This window comes from Melospiza melodia, unplaced genomic scaffold, assembly GCF_035770615.1.
Source record: "Melospiza melodia melodia isolate bMelMel2 unplaced genomic scaffold, bMelMel2.pri scaffold_441, whole genome shotgun sequence".
Lineage (NCBI taxonomy): Eukaryota > Metazoa > Chordata > Aves > Passeriformes > Passerellidae > Melospiza > Melospiza melodia.
The window spans coordinates 7965-29768 of record NW_026948763.1 but is presented as its reverse complement, the minus strand read 5'-3'; the positions used below and the strand labels follow the sequence as shown (position 1 = coordinate 29768).

The 21804-nt window shown below is 58.5% G+C and overlaps 2 protein-coding genes across 3 annotated transcripts; one reads left to right on the top strand and one right to left on the bottom strand.

Moving 5' to 3' along the window:
• Nucleotides 1-2473: 2473 nt before the first annotated feature.
• On the top strand, nt 2474-5993 carry PPP1R18 (protein phosphatase 1 regulatory subunit 18). 2 transcript variants are annotated; one of them, XM_063183267.1, is made up of 4 exons: nt 2474-2861; nt 2904-4116; nt 4912-5170; nt 5643-5993. In XM_063183267.1, exons 1-4 carry the CDS (start codon nt 2659-2661, stop codon nt 5660-5662), a joined length of 1695 nt encoding a protein of 564 aa, XP_063039337.1. In that variant the 5' UTR covers nt 2474-2658; the 3' UTR covers nt 5663-5993. The 2 variants fall into 2 exon arrangements, with proteins under 2 accessions (XP_063039337.1, XP_063039336.1); XM_063183266.1 differs by having other exon boundaries at nt 2474-4116.
• Nucleotides 5994-7510: 1517 nt separating this feature from the next.
• LOC134434614 (epithelial discoidin domain-containing receptor 1-like) lies at nt 7511-19286 on the bottom strand (the record flags this gene model as incomplete). Its single annotated transcript, XM_063183268.1, is given in 17 exon segments — nt 7511-7648; nt 8117-8266; nt 9042-9276; nt 10267-10434; nt 11376-11515; nt 11828-11997; nt 12073-12177; nt 13009-13082; nt 13161-13290; nt 13600-13731; nt 14246-14359; nt 14852-15098; nt 15596-15782; nt 16221-16323; nt 16976-17123; nt 18246-18474; nt 19168-19286. Coding segments are annotated over 17 exon segments (2589 nt in total), but the record flags the coding sequence as incomplete, so codon positions are not given.
• Nucleotides 19287-21804: the final 2518 nt, after the last annotated feature.

The window sequence follows — 21804 nt, the reverse complement described above, 5'->3', positions numbered from 1 at the left end:
ATTTTCGCCCCCCCCCCAAAAAATCCCCTCCCCCACCCCCACCCGATTTTTATTTAATTTTTAAAAATTTTTATTTATTTTTTTATTTTTTTTTTAATTTTTTTTTTTTCCCCCCAATTTCAACCCCACCCCAAATTTCGCCTTTCCCACCCCCCTCCCCCCAGAATTTTAAATCCCCGCCCCCCCCCCCCAGCGCCCCTCCCCTCCCCCCCCCCTCAGGAAAAGCCGCTTTTCCTTCCCCTCCCCCACCCCCACCCCCGCCCCTCCCCCACCCCCACCCCCGCCCCTCCCCCCCCCCCGCCGCTTCCTCCGGGTCCCTCCCGCGCTCCGGCCCCGGGTGAGTAAATTTGGGGGGGGGGGGGGAAGTTGGGACCCCTCCCCAAAAAATTTGTGGGGGAGGGGCGGGACCCCCGCGGTTTCCCCTCCCCCACCCCCCTTTTTATTTTTTTTTCTAATTTTTTAAATTATTTTTTTAAATTTTTTTTTTTCCGCTTTTGGGTTTTTTTTTCCGCCCCGTTCCCCTCCCCCACCCGCCACACCCCTTGCGCTCCTTTTGGGGGGGGGGGGGGGGGAGGGCGCGACCCCTCCCCGAATTTTGGGGGGGGGGAAGGGGGGGTGTTCTCCCGCTCCTCTCCCCTCCCCCCACCCATTTCGGGGATTTCCCGCGGGTTTTTTTGGGGCGTTTCCCGCGGATTTTGTTTTTTTTTGATTTTTTTTTTTTTGTTTGTTTTTTTGATTTTTTTGGGGTTCCTCCCCCCCTGCCCCCCAAAACCCCACCCCGGATTTTTTGGGATCGTTTCGGACACCCCCCCCCCCCCCAAAAAAAAAAAAAAAAAAAAAATTCCTGCGGGCCCCGCCCCGGATTTTGGGGATGCGGGAGCTCCTGGGGCGGCCCCCGAAATTCTCGGAATTGTCCCCAAAATTCTCCACAAAAATTTCGGAACTGTCCACAAAAAGTCCCGGAAATGCCCCCAAAACCCCAGGATTCTCCCCAAAAAATTCTCCACAAAAATCCCGGAATCCTCCCCAAAATTCTCCACAAAATTCTCCAAAATTCACGGAAATGCTCCCAAAAATCCTGGAATTCCCCCCAAAATTCCTCCCCAAATTCCAAAAAAAAAAATCCTGGAGCTGTCCCCAAAAATCCCGGAAATGCCCCCAAAACCCCAGAATTCACCCCCAAAATTCTCCACGGAATTCCCCAAAACTCACGGGATTCTCCCCAAAATTCCCCGGGGTTCTCCCCACAGAATTCCCAGAATTTCTGCAATTTTGGGGCTTTCGGGGACTTTGGGGACCCCGCCCCGATGGAAGGGTGATGGTGACCAGGGGGCGACGTCCCCAAATGTCCCCGGAATGTCCCCAAATGTCCCCAAATATCCCCAGAATGCCCCCAAATGTCCTCAAATGTCCTCGAATGTCCAAAATTGTCCCCAAATGTCCCAAAAATGTCCCACTGTCCCCAAAAGTCCTGAAAATGTCCCCAAAATGTCCCCAAAATGTCCCCAGAATGTCCCCAAATGTCCCCTCCCAGTTACCCCCAAAGCTCTCCCAGTGCCCCCAAATGTCCCCAAATGTCCCCAAATGTCCTCGGTGTCCCCAATCCCCCCATTGTCCCCAATTCCGTTAATTGTCCCCAATGTCCCCAATGTCCCCAAATGTCCCCAATCCCTTGGATGTCCCCATTGTGTCCCCAATCCCCTGAATTGTCCCCAATGTACCCAATTGTCCCCAATGTCTCCAATCCCCCCAATGTCCCCAATGCCCCCAATGTCCCCACTGATGTCCCCACTTGTCCCCAGGATGTCGCAGGTGCCCCCCTGGAAGCCGGCCCTGCTGGAGCCCCAATGTCCCCAATCGTCCCCAATGATGTCCCCAATGTCCCCAGGGTCCCCGATGTCCCCAATGATGTCCCCAATGTCCCCAGTGTCCCCAATCCCCCCGATGTCCCCAATCCCCCGATGTCCCCAATGTCCCCACTGATGTCCCCAACTGTCCCCAGGATGTCGCAGGTGCCCCCCTGGAAGCCGGCCCTGCTGGAGCCCCAGTGTCCCCAATGTCCCCAATTGTCCCCAATGTCCCCAATCCCCCCGATGTCCCCAATCCCCCCAATGTCCCCGATGTCCCCAATGATGTCCCCACTGATGTCCCCAGGATGTCGCAGGTGCCCCCCTGGAAGCTGGCCCTGCTGGAGCGGCGCCGCCGGGAGGACGAGGCCGCGCGGCGCCGGGAGCGGGAGCAGCGCGAGCGCCAGGCCCAGGTGCCCACCTGGAAACGGGAGCTGCTGCAGCGGCGCCGCGCCCGGGCGGGGCCCCCGGGCACACCTGGCACACCTGGGGGCGCACCTGGGGGCACGCCTGGGCAAGGGGGCGCACCTGGGGGAACACCTGGGGGCACACCTGGCATGGGGGGCACACCTGGGCAAGGCAGCGCACCTGGGGGAACACCTGGGGGCACGCCTGGGCAAGGGGGCGCACCTGGGGGAACACCTGGGGGCACACCTGGGCAAGGCGGCACACCTGGGGGAACACCTGGCATGGGGGGCACACCTGGGGAACACCTGCGGGCACACCTGGGCAAGGCGGCACACCTGGGCAAGGCGGCACACCTGGGCTGGAGACTCTGGGGGCCACACCTGGATCAGGGGGCACGCCTGGCATGGGCGGCACACCTGGATCAGGGGTTATACCTGGGCAAGGGTGCACACCTGGATCAGGGCACACACCTGGGTCAGGAGCCACACCTGGCACGGGTGGCGCACCTGGGCAGGAAGGTTTAGGGGGCTCCCACCTGGTGCTGGCGCCGGGGATGGAGAAATGCGGCCGTGCCGAAAATGCCACCCGGGACCCCCAAAATCCCACCTGGGACCCCCAAAATCCCACCCGGGACCCCCAAAATCCCACCTGGGACCCCCAAAATCCTCCCCAAAATCATCCCCAAAATCATCCCCAGGATTTCCAAAATTGCTCCCAAAATTCCACCTGGGATCCCCAAAATCCTTCCCAGGATCCCCAAAATTCCTCCTGGGACCCCCAAAATCCCTCCTGGGATCCCCAAAATTCCCAAAATCCCCCAAATTCCTCCTGGGACCCCCAAAATCCCCCCAATCCGCCCCGGGGCCGGGTCAGTCACCTGCGGAGCCGCTTTGTCCCCGAGCCGGGGGGGGACGAGGGGCGTGGCGGGGTCACCGTGGGGTCACCCGGGGGTCAAGGGTCAGCCAGGGACATAGGAACGGTCAAGGGGTGTGGGGCGGTCAGTGTGGGGTCACCTGAGGGTCAAGGGTCAGCCAGGGACATAGGAACGGTCAAAGGTCATGGAGTGACCGCTGGCCTGGGGACGGCGGAGGGACAGGGGACGGTCAAGGGGATGGTCAAGAACTGGACAGTGGTGGAGGGCCGGAGAGGTCAGGGGTCAGTGGGGACACCGGGGACAGTGTCCGGCCACGAGGCCAAGCCTTCGATGACCCCTTCGGTGGCCGCGCTGACCACTGCCCCTGTGACGTCACCGGTGTCACCAGAGGGGGGCGGTGTCCCTTTGTCCAGCGCTGTCCCCAAGCCCGGGGTCACCGCCCCGATGTCCGGTGGCTCTGTCTCCGTGTCCGGTGCCACTCTCCAGGTGTCCGGTGCCACCACGCCAGTGTCCAGTGCCACCACGCCAGTGTCCAGTGCCGCTGTCCCCGTGTCCAGCAGCGTCCCCACGTGTGGCGCCACCACCCCAGTGTCCAGTGCCACCACCCCAGTGTCCGGTGCCACCGTCCAGGTGTCCACCCCCGTGCCCTCGGCCGTCCGGCCGGTGTCGCCGCGCCGTGACCCCCGGTGTCCCCCCCCGTGTCCCCACCCCGCCCTGCAGCGCCGCAGCGGCAACACCATCACGGTGCGGCCGCGCCGCGCCACGGGTGACCCCGCGGGTGACCCCGCAGGTGGCACAGGTGTCCCCTCAGGTGTCCCCTCAGGTGTGCCCCCAGGTGTGCCCACAGGTGGCCCTGGGTGCGGCCCCGGGGGCGTGGCCGAGCCCCCCAAGAAGCGCTACCCCACGGCCGAGCAGATCCAGGTGATCGGGGGGTACCTGGCGCTGCCCCGCTCCTGCCTGGCCAAGGGAGAGCCCCGGCGCAAGAAGGTAACCTGGGGACACCTGTGGCACCTGTGTGTCACCTGTCACCTGTCTGTCACCTGTGTCAGCTGTGTGTCACCTGTGTGTCACCTGTGTGTCACCTGTGTCACCTGTGTAACCCTGTGTAACCTCCTTGTGTAACCTGTGTGTCACCTTTGTCACCTGTGTGTAACCTGTGTGTCACCTGTGTGTCACCTGTGTGTCACCTGTGTCACCTGTGTAACCCTGTGTAACCTCCTTGTGTCACCTGTGTCACCTTTGTCGCCTGTGTGTCACCTGTATAACTCTGTGTAACCCCCCTGTGTCACCTGTGTTACCTGTGTCACCTGTCACCTGTCATCTTTGTCACCTGTGTAACCCCCGTGTCACCTGTGTCCCCAATGTCCCCCAAATGTCCCCAAACATCCCTAAAATGTCCCCAAAGCTGCGGATCTGGTTCAGTGATCCACAAATCCCCCAAATCCTCTCAATGTCCCCAAATCTCCCCAAAACATCCCCAATTCCTCCAAATCCCCCAAAGTCCCCAAATCCCCCCAAAATGCCCCAAAATGTCCCCAATCCCCCTCAAGTCTCTCAAAGTCCCCAGTTGTTCCCCCAATCCCCCAAAAGTCCCCAAAACGCCCCAAAATGCCCCAAAATGTCCCCGCAAGCTGCAGATCTGGTTCAGCGATCCCCAAATCCCAAACGTCCCCAAATCCCCCAAACGTCCCCAAATCCCCCAAACATCCCCAATTCCCCCAATCCCCAAAAGTCCCCAAAACGCCCCAAAACGCCCCAAAACGCCCCAAAACGCCCCCGCAGCTGCAGATCTGGTTCAGCGAGCGCGACCTGGAGCGAACCTTCTGCTACCCCTCGGAGGGGGCGGCGCTGGCGGCCTGGGGGGGCCCCCCCGAGGACCCCGACCCCGGGACCCCCAACCCCGGGACCCCCGGCCCGGGACCCCCGAAAGCAGCCCCGGGCAATGAGGAGGAGGAAGAGGAGGAGGAGGAAGAGGAGGAGCCCCCTCCCCCCACGCTGGGGGGGCTGCCGGGGGGGCTGAGGGGCCGCGCCCTGCTCGTGGGTGGGTGTGGGGAGGGGGGTTTGGGGGGATTTGGGGGGCTTTTGGGGGTTTTGGGGGTTTTGGGAAGGGGCTTGGGTCATTAGGGGGAGATTTGCAGGGGTTTGGGGGGACTTGGGGGGATTTTTGGGGTTTTTGAGGGGGTTTGGGGGGATTTTGGGGTTTTGGGGGGATTTTTGGGGTTTTGGGGATTTTGGGGTCTTTTTTGGGGTTTTGGGGGGATTTGGTTAATTTGGGGGGGATTTTGGGGGTTTTGGGGGGATTTTGGGGTAATTTTTGGGGGGATTTTGGGAAGGAATTTGGGGTTATTGGGGGGGAATTTTGGCAGATTTGTTTACTTGGGGGGATTTTGGGGATCTTGAGGGGATTTGTGATCCTGGGGGAGTTTTGTGTAAGTTTTCTGGGGTTCTTGTGGATTTTGGGGTAGTTTGGGTTAATTTCAGGGGGTCCCTAACCCATTTTCCCCCTTCCCCAGACGAATCCTGCCGTCGATAACCCCGGCCCAGCCCCCCGGGACCCCCCAGGACCCCCCGGACGGGGCCGGACACTCGGACAGGGCCGGACACACAGACAGACCCCCCCCAAGCCCTTCTTGGGGGGGATTCCAGAACATTCCATCCCCCCGGCAGGGTCTGGGGGGGTTTTTTTACCACATTTTGTAGATTTTTAGTACCGGCGTTTTTTTTAATTATCTGCAACAAGGTTTTTTTATCCTAATTAAGGGGTTTTATACCTGGGGGGGGAATTTTGTCAGTATTCACTCCCAGTTTGGACTGGGCCTGGACCAGTTTGGACTGGAAGGGGCGGGGCCAAAGCCGTGGCAGTATTTTGGGGAGGGGGAGGGGCAAAGCTGCTTTGAAGGGGGGGTTGGGGGGATGGGGAGGGGGCGGATTTGGTGGGGGAGGGGGTGAAAAAGGCGCGGGATGGAGTAGGCCGAAGCCTGCGGCCTGGTCTTGTTGCCACCGCAACGGAGCCTGCGGCCTGTGTACTGCCAAGGCCTGATTCGGTTGCCATGACAACGAAGCCTGTGGCCTGTGTACTGCTAAGGCCTGTGCCTGTCGCCATGGCAACAGTCTGCAGCCTGATCCTGTTGCTATGGCAACTAGGCCTGTGCACGCCCGAGGCCTGCTCCTTGTTGCCATGGTAACAAAGCCTGCGACTTGTGTACTCCTAAAGCCTGTGGCCTGCTCTTGTCGCCATAGCAACGAAGCCTGCAGCCTGCCTACTCCCATGGCCTGTTCCCGTCGCCATGGCAATGAAGCCTGCGGCCTAGGTACTCCTGAGGCCTGTTCCTGTCGCCATAGCAACGAAGCCTGTGGCCTGCCTACTCCCAAGGCTTGTTCCTGTTGCCATGGCAATGAAGCCTGCGGCCTGCCTACTCCCAAGGCCTGTTCTTGTCGCCATAGCAATGAAGCCTGCGGCCTAGGTACTTCCAGGGCCTGCTCTTGTCGCCATGGCAACAAAGCCTGCAACCTGCCTGCTCCCATTGCCATGGCAGTGCTGCTTGTATCACGGGAAATTCACTCAAAAATAATAAAAAAAGGCATCAAAAATGTTAAAAAGGTCCAAAAAAGCCTCAAAAAATGGGGATTTTTAATTATTAAAGGGAACTTTTAGAGGAAAAAGGGTTTGAGTAGAAAAAAGGATTTTCTGTGTGAAAAAATTGATTTTATTGGAAAAAAATTGAGTTTTTGAGTGAAAAGTTGAATTTCCAAGGAAATAAGTGGATTTATTTAAATTTGAGTGTTCTGAAAAGGAAAAGATTGAGTTTATTGAGGAATCTGGGAATTTTTTTTGAGAAAAATAAAATTATTTGGGGAGAAAATGCAATTTTTTGGTACAACGACTTTTTTGGGAAGTTTTTTTTGGGGAGCAAAAATATTTTTAAGGGAAAAAATTGAAATGTTGAGGAAGAAGTGGGAAATTTCCAATAATTTATGGCAATTTTTGGACAATGTTTGGACAATTTTTGAGGGGAAAAAAAAAGATTTTTAAAACTCAAAAAAAACCCCCAAATCCACGATTTTTTAAATAATAAAAGTACAAAAAAAAAAAATCAGAATTTCAGCCCCAAAAATCAGCCCGGCCCCCTCCCCTGCCGCAATCACTCAGTGTCCACTTCAGGTGGCCGAAGGGGTGGTCAGTGATGAAGATGGTGATGATGAAGATGACCGTGGTCACTCCAGGGTGCCGTGGTCACTCAGCGCCCGGTGCAGGTGGCCGAAGGGGTGGTCAGTGATGATGAAGATGATGATGATGGTCACTCCAAAGCCCCGTGGTCACTCAGCGCCCGGTGCAGGTGGCCGAAGGGGCGGTCAGTGATGATGATGGTGATGGTGATGGTCACTCCAAAGCCCTGTGGTCACTCAGTGTCCGGTGCAGGTGGCCGAAGTCCGGCCGCTCGGCCGCCTCGCGGGCCCAGCAGTTCAGCATCAGCCGGTGCAGGGCCGGGGGGCAGCCGGGGGGGCAGGGCAGGTACTGCTGGAACTGGGGTTACTGGGATGGACTGGGGGGGACTGGGGGGGACTGGGAGGGAACTGGGGGGGACTGGGATGGACTGGGACAAACTGGGAGGGAACTGGGAGGGACTGCGATGGACTGGGGGGGACTGTGATGGACTGGGACAAACTGGGAGAGGACTGGGAGGGAACTGGGAGGGACTAGGACAGGGATAGCTGGGCCCTATAACCCCATCCCAGTCTGTCCCAGTCCATTCCCAGTACATCCCAGTGCCCCATAACCTCCTCTAAACAGCTCCCAGTGTGTCCCAGTCCATCCCAGTCCATTCCCAGTCCCTCCCAGTCCATCCCAGTCCCTCCCAGTCCATTTCAGTTTGTCCCAGTCTGTCCCAATCCCCTCCCAGTCCATCCCAGTCCATCCCAGTCCCTCCCAAACCCCTCCCAGTCCCTCCCAGTCCCTCCCAGTCCGTCCCAGTGCTCCCAGTCCCACCTGCTGGCCGCGGTTCTGGAAGTGGTGCCCGGCGTTGGCGATCACCTGCTCGTCGCTCAGGGCGCCGTACGGCGTCTCCCGGCAGCGCGTCAGCACCTCCCAGAGCGTCACCCCGAAGGCCCACGCGTCGCTGGCCGGGCTGAACGTGCCCTGCAATCCCGAATTTGGGGAATTTGGGGATTTTTGGGAATTTTCTGGAATTTTCTGTGATTTTTTGGGGGGTTTTTGAGAGCTCAGTAAGTTGAAATTTGGGATTTCAGGAGCTCCCCGAGCCTGACCCCGAAGGCCCACGCGTCGCTGGCCGGGCTGAACGTGCCCTGGAATCCCGGATTTGGGAATTTTAGGAAGTTTTGGCAACTTTCTGTGATTTTTGGGGAATTTTTTAGGGGGTTTTTGGGCGATGTTTTGGGAATTTTTGGGAATTCTTTTGGAGTTTTTAGGAAGTCAGAAAGTGGAAATTTGGGGGTTCAGAACCTCCCAAAATGCCGCCCCAAAATCCCAATTTTTTCCCAATTTCCCCCCTAAATCCCAATTTCACCCCCAAATCCAAATGTTCCTATCGCTTTTCGCCCCAAAAATACCCGGGTTTTTTCCAAATTTTTCCCATTGTTCACCATTTTCCCCTCAAAATCCCATTTTTCTTCCGATTTTTTACCCAAAACCCAATTCTCCCCCATTTTCTTCCCATCTTTCCAAATTTTTCCCATTTCTCCCCCTTTTTTTCCCATTTTTTTCCCCCAAAAATTCAAATTATTTCCATTTTCCCCCGCCAAACCCAATTACTCCCAATACTCCTTCCCAATTTTTTTCCCCTCCCAAAATTCAATTTTTCCAGTAAAAAAAATCCCATTTTTTTGCCGAAAAATCCCGGTTTTTTCGCCCAAAATTCAATTTTTTTTCCCCCGTTTTTCTCCCCGGAGCTCACCCAGAGGATGCTCTCCCAGGCCATCCAGCGGATGGGCAGCAGCGCCCGGCCGCGCACCCGGCAGTACTCGGTGCCGTAGAGGCTCCGGCTCATCCCGAAATCGGCGACCTTGACGCGCAGCCCCTCCCCGACCAGGCAGTTCCGCGTGGCCAGGTCCCGGTGCACGAAATTCCGCGCCGCCAAGAATCGCATCCCGGCCGCGATCTGGGCGCCCAGGTGCACCAGGGTGGCCAGGCTGGGGGGAAAAAAAATTCAATTTTCAGGGGTTTTTTCCCCCCCCCCCCCCAAAAAAAATCCGATTTTTCTACAATTTTTTGTGGTCTTTTTCCCGCAAAAAATCCGATTTTTCTACAATTTTTTGTGGTTTTTCCGCCCTAAAAATTTGATTCTTCTGCATTCACTTGTGCTTTTTTTTTTTCCTCTAAAAATCCAATTTTTCCGTATTTATTTGTGCTCTTTTTCCCTCAAAAAATCCAATTTTTTCTACTTATTTTTGTGGTTTTCTCCCCCTAAAAATTCAGGTTTTTCTACAATTTTTGTGCTTTTTTGCCCCCCAAAACTGGGTTTTTCTGCATTTATTTGTGCTTTTTTTCTCCCCTAAAAAATCCAATTTTTCTGCATTTATTTGTGCATTTTTTTTCCCAAAAAAATCTGATTTTTCTACTACTTTTTGTGGTTTTTTCCCCCTAAAAGTCAAATTTTTCTACATTTATTAGTGCTCTTTTTCCCCTAAAAATTGGACTTTTCTGATTTTATTTGTGCATTTCCCCCCCCTTATAAAATCTGATTTTTCTGCATTTATTTGTGCTTTTTTCCCCTAAAAAATTGCTTTTTCCCCCCAAAAATCCATTTTCCTACACCAATTCCTCTTTATTACCCAAAAGGAGAATAACTCAGCGTGGGCCTGGCTGGAGTGGGCGTGGCTTAGATGGGTGTGTCCATATTTGGGCATGGCCTTTTGAGTGATGGGCATTGCTTAATTATGGCGGGACTTCTCTTAAAGGGCCAGAACCCCAGAAACGCCAACAAAACCAACTCAGAGTGGGCGTGGCCCAGCCAGGTGTGTGTGTGCGTGTGGGCGTGGCCGTTTGAGCGATGGGCGCGGCTTAAATACGGAGGGGCTTCTCTTAAAGGGGCAGAACCCCAAAAATTTTAACAAAACCCAACTCAGAGTGGGCGCGGCTGCGGCGGGCGTGGCCCAGGCGGGGATGGGGGCGTGTCCCACCTGAGGGCGTGGCCCCGGGCCCCGCCCAGGAACTGGTGCAGGTCTCCGTGCTCCATGTACTCGGTGACGATGCACAGGGGGCCGGGCCCCGCGCAGACCCCCAGCAGCCGCACGATGTGGGGGTCCCGCAGCCGCCAGAGCGCCCGCGCCTCCTGCAGGAAATCACACCTGGGCACAGGTGAGCGCCAGGTGAGCGCCGGGTGAGTGCACACCTGGGCACACCTGGGCACACCTAGGTGCGCCCTGGGTACACCTGAGTAACACCTTGTTACACCTGGGCACACCTGGGTACACCTGGATAACACCCTGGGCACACCTGGGTACACCTGGATAAGACCCTGGGCACACCTGGGTACCCCTGTTGGGGTCCCGCAGCCGCCAGAGCGCCCGCGCCTCCTGCAGGAAATCACACCTGGGCACAGGTGAGCGCCAGGTGAGCGCCAGGTGAGTGCACCTGGGCACACCTGGGTACACCTGGATAAGACCCTGGGCACACCTGGGTACACCTGGATAACACCCTGGGCACACCTGGGTACACCTGGATAACACCCTGGGCACACCTGGGTACCCCTGTTGGGGTCCTGCAGCCGCCAGAGCGCCCGCGCCTCCTGCAGGAAATCACACCTGGGCACAGGTGAGCGCCAGGTGAGCGCCGGGTGAGTGCACACCTGGGCTACACCTGGGTACGCTCTGAGCACAGCTGGGTATGCCTTGGGTACACCTGGGCACACAGCTAGGCACACCTGAGTACACCTGGGCGCACCTGGGTATGGCCTGAATAGCACCTGGCTACACCTGGATGTGCCCTGGGTACAGCTGGACATGTCCTGGGCACACCTGGGCACACCTGGATCACCTTGGCCGCCTTCCAGCATCCTCCTGTTCGCCCCTCCCAGTCCCTCCCAGTCCCTCCCAGTCCATCCCAGTCCCTCCCAGTCCCTCCCATTCCCCTCCCAGTCCATCCCAGTCCATCCCAGTCCCTCCCAGTCAATCCCAGTCCATCCCATTCCCCTCCCAGTCCATCCCAGTCCCTCCCAGTCCATCCCATTCCCCTCCCAGTCCATCCCAGTCCCCTCCCAGTCCCTCCCAGTCCCTCCCAGTTTCCCTACCGCGCGTTCTTGCTCGCGTCCGGCCTCAGCACCTTCACCGCCACCAGCAGGGGGCGCTCTGTGCCCGGGGGGGCGGGGCCCGAGCTGGGGGGCGGGGCCAGGCCCAGGGTGTGGGGGGCGATGACCTCGCACAGCAGCACCTGGGGGCGGGGCCAGAGAAAGAGACGGGGCCTCAGAAAAAGGGCAGGACAAAGCGTCATTTGGGGCGGGGCCAAAGGAAAGGGGGAGTGGTTAAAACAATGAGGGTGTGGCCAACTGGAAAGGGGCGGTGCCTTTGCAGTGGGGCGGGGCTAAAGCCGTAGTGGGTGTGGCCTTGATAAAGGCTGGGTTTGAGACATTTGGGGCGTGGCAAATCATTTAGGGGCGTGGCTAAAACAATTTGGAGGTGGCGCTAAGCCGTCATGAGTTTGGCCTCAATGGGGGCGTGGCTTGATGCTAGGGGCGTGGCTTACCTCTCCGAACTGCCCCTCCCCCAGCTTCTCCCGGAAGCGGAGGCGGTCCCGAGGAAAGGCTGGGAGGGCGGGGCCATGGGCGGGGCTGTGGGCGGGGCCAGCCAGGGCGTAGGCGGAGCCTCCGGTGACGTCAGCCTCAGCGTAGGCCCCTGCCCCGCCCTCGGGCTCACCTGTGCAGGTGGGAGGGGCACAGGTGAGGTCATTGTGGGCGTGGCTAAAGTGGGCGTGGTCAATCCAAACCCCACCCTTACCATCAGTGTTGATTGGCTTGGCGGTGTTGTGCGGGGCCAGGGCGAGGCCTCCTATTGGCCGGGCGTAGGTGGCGAGGAGCAGCCGATAGGCTGGATTGGCTGGAGGGGCGTGGTCAGAGATGGGCGTGGTCAGGGGAGATTTGGGGCCATTTTGAGCCTTTTCCCCATTCCTGGACCCTTTTATTTGGGGGGATATTCCAGGAAAAAATAAAGCAAAAAATTCCTCCCTCCCCCTCTCTTGTTTCCCCTCCCTTTTTTGGCCTTTTTTCTCCTTTTCCTTCATTTTCCCCCCTTTTTGCCCTCTTTTCCCCTTTTTTCCACCTTTGTCCTTTTTTCCCCTTTTCCCTTTTCTCCCCATTTTCCCCCATTTTTCCCCCATTTCCCCCCATTTTTTCTCCCCTTTTCCTCCTGTTCCTCTCTTTTCCCTTCCTTTTCCTCTTCTTTTTTCCTCCCTTTTTTCCTCCCATTTTTCCTCCCCTTTTCCCCATTTTCCCCCTGTTTTTCCCCGATTTTTTTTCCTTTTTCGCCCATTTTTACCCCATTTTTTCCTCTCCCTTTTCCCCATTTTTCCCCCCTTTCTCCCTCCCTTTCATCCCTTTTCCCCCTATTTCCCCCCATTTTTTCCCACCATTTTCTCCCCCCAATTTTTTCCCCCTTTTCCCCATTTTTGCCCCAATTTTTCCTCCCCCCTTTTTTTTCCCCTTTTTCCCCAATCTTTTCCCCATTTTCCCCCCATTTTTCCCCGATTTTTCCTCCCCTCTTTTTTTCCCCTTTTTCCCCAATCTTTTCCCCATTTTCCCCCCATTTTTCCCCGATTTTTTTTTCCTTTTTTGCCCATTTTTACCCCATTTTTGCCCCAATTTTTCCTCCCTTTTTTTTCCCCTTTTTCCCCAATCTTTTCCCCGTTTTCCCCACCCTCCTCTCTCTCACCAGCCCCGGGGGGCACCGGGGGCGCTCGGGGCCGTGCCCGGGTGGGTTCCTGGTACTCCCCGGTCCCAGTCCCAGTCCCAGTTCCAGTTCCGGTCCAAATCCCAGTCCCAGTTCCGTTCCCGGTTCCGGTTCCGGTTCCGGTTCCGGTCCCGATCCGTTCGTATCGGGGTCCCCCCGCCGTGGCGTTGTTGATGACCACGGTGTCCCCCGAGAGCTGCACCCGCAGCGCCGCCTCTGATCCGCGTCCCTGGGAGCCAGCAGCCAAAACCAGTTAGAACCAGTAAAAACCAGTTAGGGCCAGTTTAGCCCAAATTTAGACCAGTTAGAACCGGTTCGGACCAGTTCGGACCAGTTCAACCCCCCAGTTCAGGCCACGGTGTCCCCCGAGAGCTGCACCCGCAGCGCCGCCTCCGCCCCGCGGCCCTACAAACCAGTAAAAACCAGTAAAAACCAGTTAGAACCAGTTAGAACCAGTCCAGCCCCATTTGGGACCGGTTGAGAGCAGTTATAACCAGTTCTGACCAGTCTAAACCAGTTCAGGCCCTCCCAGTTCATTCCCGGCGACCTTGCCCAGCGTCCCGGCCGCGCGGCGCCGCCGCAGCAGGATGAGGATGATGATGGCGAGCAGCAGGAGGATGATGGCGCCCAGGCAGCCCAGCAGCGCCGGCGACTGCCCCGCCCCTCCCTGGGCCGTGGGCGGGGCCAGCCCGGCCTCCCCGGGGGCTGCTGGGAGCAACGGGAGGGGGCGGGACGAGTCATGGCCACGCCCACCACGGATAAACCACGCCCGTTTAATCCCTGACGCACTGGAGACGCCACCCAATTGAGCCCCACCCAATTAAGCCCCACCCATTTGTGCCTGCGTTAAGCCACACCCAATTAAGCCACACCCAATTAAGCCCCCCCTATTTATGCCCCACCTATTTATGCCTCCATTAAGCCACAGCCAATTAAGCCACACCCATTTGAGCCCCGCCCATTTATGCCTCCATTAAGCCCCACCCAATTAAGCCATTACCAGTGAAGCCCCACCCAATTAAGCCCCACCCATTTGAGCCTCTGTTAAGCCACACCCAATTAAACCACACCCAATTAAGCCCCACCCATTTATACCTCCATTAAGCTGCAGCCCATTAAACCACACCCAGATAAGCCCCACCCATCGAACCCCCACCCCATTGATCACACCCAGTTAAGCCCCACCCATCTAAGCCCCACCCATCCAAGCCCCGCCTACCCAGGCTGGTGGTGTTGGTGGCCCCGCCCCCGCCGTGGGCATTTTCCAAGATGGCGGCGGAGGGGTCAGGGGTCGGGGGCCACCCGCTGGCACCAATGGGGTCGTCCAGCACCTCTGGGGGCGGGGAAGGTCATCGATGACATCATCAACGGTCAATGACGTCATCAACAATAAAATAATGAATAATCAATGACGTAATCGCCATGTCAGTGATGTCCTTGATTGATGACGAACCCGCCAGCCAACCAATGACGTCATCAACCAACCAATGACGTCATCAGCCAACCGTTGACTCCAACACTCAACCAACGACCTCAGAACCCAACCGTTGACCCCAACACCCAATGGATGACCCCAACACCCAACCGTTGACGCCACCACCCAACGATTGACCCCAAAACCCAACCGATGACCTCAATACTCAACCATTGACCCCAACACCCAACCATTGACCCCACCACCCAATGGATGACCCCAACACCCAACCATTGACCCCATGACCCAACCAATGACCCCATGACGCCACCATTGACCCCAACGTCCAATGAATGACCCCAACACCCAACCGTTGACCCCAACACCCAGCCGCTGACCCCACCGCCCCACCTGAGACGAAGGACACCTCGCTGAAGAGCATCCACTCGGCGCCGAAGAAGAAGCGGCACTGCACGAAGCGCGCGTGGCGCCCGCCCAGGGGCACGGTGACCCAGCGGGCGCTGGGGTCCTTGGTGGCCCCGGCCAGGCCGTGGGCGACCACCAGGGGCTCCCAGGCCGTGGCCAAGACCTTCTTGAAGCGGCACTCGACCGCCCGGAAGATCCCGACGCCGCGCGTGTGGAGGTTGTTGCAGTGGACCTGGGGAAGGGGGGGGGGGATGGACAATGGCATCCCATGATGCTCTGGGGCAAGGTCACCAATCCAGAGGGACATCCCTGACCCCGAGGTGGGCAGTGGTCACCCACCCATCCATCCATGGGTGACCAATCCCACAATTCCCAGTGTCCCAAATCTCCCAGAACCTCCGTTTCCCACCATCCCATGATGCCCTGGGGCAAGGTGACCAATCCCGATGTTCTCCCGAAGAACATCCCTGACCCCAAGGTGACATTGACCTGGTGGCCACCCATTGGTCCATCCATGGCTTTCCAATCCCACAATCCCCAGCCCTCCACGATTTCCATTTCCCACCATCCCATGATGCCCTGGGGCAAGGTGACCAATCCCGATGTTCTCCAGAAGAACATCCCCGACCCCAAGGTGAGTTTGACGTGGCGGCCACCCATTGGTCCATCCATGGCTTTCCAATCCCACAGTCCCCCGCGCCCCACGCCTCCCAGCATGCCCCGGGGCACCTGCATGGCGTGGAACCTGCGGAGCTCCAGGAACTCGAACTCCAGCTCCACGTGGGGGCGGGGCCCCGGTGGGCGTGGCCACCCCACGTAGTCGTAGCCCGGCCACAGGCGGCGCTCGCGCGTCCTCAGGAAGTCGTCGAGGCCCAGGACGCCGTCCGAGAGCTGGCCCAGCCCACCAAAGTGCAACCTGGGCAGGTGGGACACACCTGGGTAACGCGGTGGTCCTGTCCCACCCACCTGGAGATGCCCCAGGGACACACCTGGGCAGGTGGGACACACCTGGGTGCTGGGATTGTCCCATCCCACCCACCTGGGGACTCTCAAGGGACAACCTGGGACAGTCTGGGGACACCTTGGGATGGTTTGGTGACACCTGGGGACACCTGGGGACACCTGGGGATGCTTTGAGGATCACTGGGGACATCTGGAAAAAATCCTGGAGCAGTTTGAGGACACCTGGAGATGGTTTGGGGACACCTGTGGACACCTGGAGATGGTTTGGGGACACCCGGGGACACCTGGAGATGGTCTGGGGACACCTGGGGACACCTGGGGATGGTCTGGGGACACCTGGGGACAGCTTGTGATGGTTTGGTGGCACCTGGGGGCACCCGTGGTCACTCACGGGCCGGCGCTGAAGCCGTCGTAGGTGGAGTCGTTGAGGGCGATGGGGACGGGCTCCAGCGCCATGACGTGTCCCCGCGGCGCCGTGTAGGACAGGAGCCCGGCTGGGGGCGGGGATGGGGGCGTGTCACCGCGGGGTCACCGTGGGGTCACCGTGGGGTCACCGCGGGGTCACCGCGGGGTCACCGTGGGGTCACCAGGAGGTTAACGGGGGGGACGTGGCCATGGAGGGCCACCACAGCTTTGGGGACGTGCAGGAGGTGGCGCTGGGTGGGGTGGGCGGCCGTGATGATGTCATGAGGAGGGGGATGATGTCATCAAGGGACTGTTGACCCCATGACACAACCATTGACCTCATGACCCAACCATTGACCCCAACACCCAACTGTTGACCCCAACACCCAATGGATGACCTCAATACTCAACCATTGACCCCAACACCCAATGGATGACCCCATGACCCAACCATTGACCTCATGACCCAACCGTTGACCCCAACACCCAACCATTGACCCCAACACCCCAATGAATGACCCCAACACCCAACCGTTGACCCCAACACCCAACCGTTGACCCCACAATGACAAGACCCCACCCCAGCTGCCCCATGGCCACCACCATGAAGAGGAACCGTGTTGGGTGAAGGACACGACCGTGGGCGACCACCGCCCGTTTGTGGCCACCAGTGGGGTGGGACGGGGGTGACACAAGGGTGACACGGGGGTGACACGGGGGTGACACGGGGGTGGCCCTCACCGTCCCAGGGGCAGCCGTAGAGCTCGAGGCGCAGGCAGACGCTCATGGCGCGCGGCGCCCGCGGGTACACGCGGAGCCACCGGGCCACCGGCGCCGGGGACAGGTCCTTGAGCACCACGCCCTCGGGGTCCTCGTTGCCACCAATCACCTGAGGGGACACCAATGGGGACAGGTCCTTGAGCGCCACGCCCTCGGTGCCACCAATCACCTGAGGGGACACCAATGGGGACAGGTCCTTGAGCGCCACCCCCTCGGTGCCTGAGGGGACACCAATTCGGGGTGGTGGCACCCAAGGGTGGTGTCACACAAGGGGGTCCCAAGGGATTTGTTGGGATTTGTCACGGCCCGAGGTCTCCGTGGTGGCCTTGGGTTTACGATGTCACCGATGTCCCCAAATGCCACCGACACTCGCGATGTCCCCAAGTGTCTCCTCAAACCCCCCCAGTGTCCCCAATGTCCCCAAACCCCACTGACACCCCCAATATCCCTAATGCCCTGGGTGTCCCCAATGTCCCCAGTGCCCCTCGATGTCCCCAATGTCCCCAAATCCCACTGACGCCCCCAATATCCCTAAATGCCCTGGGTGTCCCCAATGTCCCCAAATCCTCCCAGTGTCCCCAATGTCCCCAAATCCCACTGACGCCCCCAATATCCCTAAATGCCCTGGGTGTCCCCAATGTCCCCAATGCCCCTTGATGTCCCCAATGTCCCCAATGCCCCTTGATGTCCCCAACATCCCCCATGGTCCCCAAATCCTCCCAATGTCCCCAACACCTCCGATGTCCCCAAATCCCCTCAACACCCCCAATGTCCCCAATGTCCCCAATGTCTCCAAATCTCCTTGACACCCCTGATGCCCCAAAATGCCCCCAATGTCCCCAATGTCCCCAATGCCCCTTGATGCCCCCAATGTCCCCAACACCTCCAGTGTCCCCAAATCCCCTCGATGCCCCCAACACCCTCGATGTCCCCGACGCCCCCGATGTCCCCAACACCCCTGATGTCCCCGATGTCCCTGATGCCCCCGATGTCCCCAATGCCCCCGATGTCCCCAATGTCCCCAACACCCTCGACACCCCCGATGTCCCCAATGTCTTCAAATCTCCTTGACACCCCCAATGCCCCAAAATCCCCTCAATGTACCCAAAGTCCCCGACGACCCCGATGTCCCCAAAGTCCCTGATGTCCCCAATGTCCCTGATGCCCCCGATGTCCCCAGCACCCCTGATGTCCCCAATGTCCCCGACGCCCCCGCTGTCCCCGGTGCCACCTCGGCTCCCCAGCGGTCCCTCCAGCGCAGCCAGCGGCGCCGGTCGCGGCTGTAGCGCAGCCGGTACTGCCGGGCGAACTCGCGGCCGTGTCCCCCCGCGTGGCGCCCCTGCGTCCCCACCAGCGTCACCACGTGCAGCCGGCCCAGGTCCACCTCCAGGAACTCCTGCTCGGCCGGGAACACCGGCCCGGCCGGACACCAGGCGCCGTCGCCGTCGCTGCGGCCCAGCCTGGGGACAACGGGGACGTTTGGGGACAATTGGGGACGTTTGGGGACATTTGGGATGTGGGATAAGCCAAGGAGTTTGGGGACATTTTGGGATTTGGGGAAACCCAGGGGACATTTTTGAGGACACTTGGGACACCCAGGGGACACTTGGGGACACTTGGGGACACTTGGGGACATTTGGGGACACTTGGGAATGGGGGAACATCCAGAGGATTTGGGGACATTTTGAGGTTTGGGGACACCCAGGGGATCCACCAGACACCAGGCCCTTACACTGGTCTGAACTGGTCCATACCGGTCTGTACCAGTCCATACTGGTTTATACTGGTCTGTACTGTTTCACACTGGTTTATACTGGTTACACAAGTCCATACTGGTTTATACTGGTCTATACCAGTCCATAGTGTTTTATACTGGTCCATACTGGTCCCTACTGGTCCATACTGGTCCCTACTGGTCCCTACTGGTCCGTACTGGTGCGTACTGGTCCCTACTGGTCCGTACTGGTCCCTACAGGTCCATACTGGTCCGTACTGGTCCGTACTGGTCCCTACTGGTCCCTACTGGTCCATACTGGTCCATACTGGTCCGTACTGGTCCGTACTGGTCCCTACTGGTCCCTACTGGTCCGTACTGGTGCGTACTGGTCCGTACCGGTCCCTACTGGTCCCTACTGGTCCGTACTGGTGCGTACCGGCCGTGGCGGGCGGCGGTGGAGTCGGACCAGGCGCTGGAGGCCGAGAGGCGAAAGTCGGGGATGGAACCGTCCTGCATGCCCAGGGCGAAGCGGCAGCGGCCTGGGGACAGCGAGGGGACAGCGAGGGGACAGTGGGGACAGCGAGGGGACAGTGGGGACAGCGAGGGGACAGTGGGGACAGCGAGGGGACAGTGGGGGGACATTGTGGGGACAGACAGGGACATTGGGGACACTGGGGACACTGAGGGGACAATGGGGACAGTGGGGACAGTGGGGACAATGGGGACAGCGAGGGGACAGCGAGGGGACAGCGAGGGGACACTGAGGGGACACTGAGGGGACACTGGGGACAGACAGGGGACAGACAGGGGACATTGGGGACACTGGGGACAGACAGGGGACACTGGGGACAGTGGGGGGACACTGGGGACAATGGGGACAGTGGGGACAGACAGGGGACACTGGGGACACTGAGGGGACATTGGGGACAGTGGGGACAGCGAGGGGACAGCGAGGGGACATTGGGGACATTGGGGACACTGGGGACACTGGGGACACTGAGGGGACAATGGGGACAGTGGGACAATGGGGACAGCGAGGGGACAGCGAGGGGACAGCGAGGGGACAGTGGGGACACTGGGGACAGACAGGGACACTGGGGACACTGAGGGGACAATGGGGACAGTGGGGACAGACAGGGGACACTGAGGGGATATTGGGGACACTGAGGGGACACTGGGGACACTGGGGGCATTTGGGGACACTGGGGGCCCTGAGGGCCTTGGGGCCGCTTGGGGACATTCAGGGACAGTTGGGGACATTCGGTGACGTTTTTTGTCGCCGCTGTCACTCACCCAGGTCCAGCGCCGCCCCCTCCGTCCCCCGCGGGGCCCCCTCGGCCACCCCGGCCAGCAGCAGGAGGGGGAGGGGCAGCGGCAGCGCCCCCATGGCCCCGCCCCCAGCCCGGGGACACTGGGAGGGAACTGGGAATGAACTGGGAGAGACTGGGAGTGAACTGGGAGGGACTGGGAATGGATTGGGATGGATTGGGATGGACTGGGAGGGACTGGGAGGGATTGGGAGGGACTGGGAGCGAACTGGGATGGACTGGGAATGGATTGGGAGGGATTGGGATGGACTGGGAGGGACTGGGAGGGAATGGGAGGGACTGGAATGAACTGGGATGGACTGGGATGGACTGGGAGGGACTGGGAGTGAACTGGGAGGGACTGGGATGGACTAGGATGGACTGGGATGGACTGGGAATGGAATGGGATGGACTGGGATGGACTGGGATGGACTGGGAGGGACTGGGATGGACTGGAATGGACTGGGATGGACTGGGATAGACTGGGATGGACTGGGATGGACTGGGATGGACTGGGATGGATTGGGAGGGATTGGGTGGACTGGGATAGACTGGGATGGAACTGGGAGTGAACTGGGAGGGACTGGAATGGACTGGGAGGGACTGGAATGAACTGGGATGGACTGGGATGAACTGGGAATGAACTGGGATGGACTGGGATGGACTGGGAGGGACTGGGATGGACTGGGAGGGACTGGGATAGACTGGGAGGGACTGGGAATGAACTGGGATGGACTGGGAGTGAACTGGGATGGACTGGGAGGGACTGGGAGGGAATGGGAGGGACTGGGAGGGAATGGGAGGGACTGGGATGAACTGGGAGGGACTGGGAGCACTGGGAGCCCCCCCAGCAGCTGCTCCCAGAATCCTTTGCTGGAATTTTCCCCCTTCCCCTCCCCCCACAACAGCTGCGGAGGGGGCGGTGCTTCACCCTGAACCCGCCCGCTCATTTGCATAAAGATGATTATTCATTAACCGCCCTAAAAACCCACCCGGGGAGGACAAAATCGGCCTTAAATGTCCCCAAAATTTCCCGAAATTCCCGAAATTTTCCCCAAAATTTTCACCAGCTCCCCCAATTCCCCTAAATCCCCCAAATTTCACTCAAACTCCCCCAAAATCCCCCAAATCCCACCCAAAATACCCCGAAATCCCCTCAAATTTCCCCAAAATCTCTGCCAAAATTCCCAATTTTCTCCACAAAATTCCCAAATCTCCGCCAAAACTCCCCCCAAAATCCCCCAAATCCCCAAAATTCCCAAATTAAACCAAAATTTTTTCCCAACCCCGCCAAAAGTTCTAAAAAAATCCCCTCAGATCTCCCTCAAACCCCCCAAATTCCCCAAATTTCCCCCCCAAAATCCCAATTTCCCCTCCAAACTCCCCCCAGATTTCTCCAGATTTTCCCCAAACTCCCCCCAAAGTTCCCCAAATTCCACATTTCCCCCAAATTGCCCAAAACCCCCCAAAAATCCCAATTTCCCCCCCAAGCTGCCCCCAAAATCCCACCAAATCACCCCCAAATTTCCCCGAAATTTCCCGAATTTCCCCCCAAATCCCCCCAAATTCCTCCAAATTTCCCCCCCAAACTCCCCCAAATTCCACATTTCCCCAAATTTCCCCAATCCCCCAAATTCCCCCCAAAATCCCGATTTCCTCCCCCCAAACTCCCAATTTTCCCCCTCAAATTTTCCCCAAAGTTCCCCAAATTCCCACATTTCCCCAAAAATCCCAATTTTCCCCCAAACTCCCCCGAAACTCCCCGA

Excerpts from the sequence above, each read along its gene's own strand:
- PPP1R18 (XM_063183266.1), top strand. The coding sequence starts at position 2,659 with ATGGGCGGCACACCTGGATCAGGGGTTATACCTGGGCAAGGGTGCACA. Across the intron at positions 4,117-4,911 it reads GAGAGCCCCGGCGCAAGAAG|CTGCAGATCTGGTTCAGCGA; the intron begins GTAACCTGGGGA and ends ACGCCCCCGCAG. Across the intron at positions 5,171-5,642 it reads GGGCCGCGCCCTGCTCGTGG|ACGAATCCTGCCGTCGATAA; the intron begins GTGGGTGTGGGG and ends CCCCTTCCCCAG.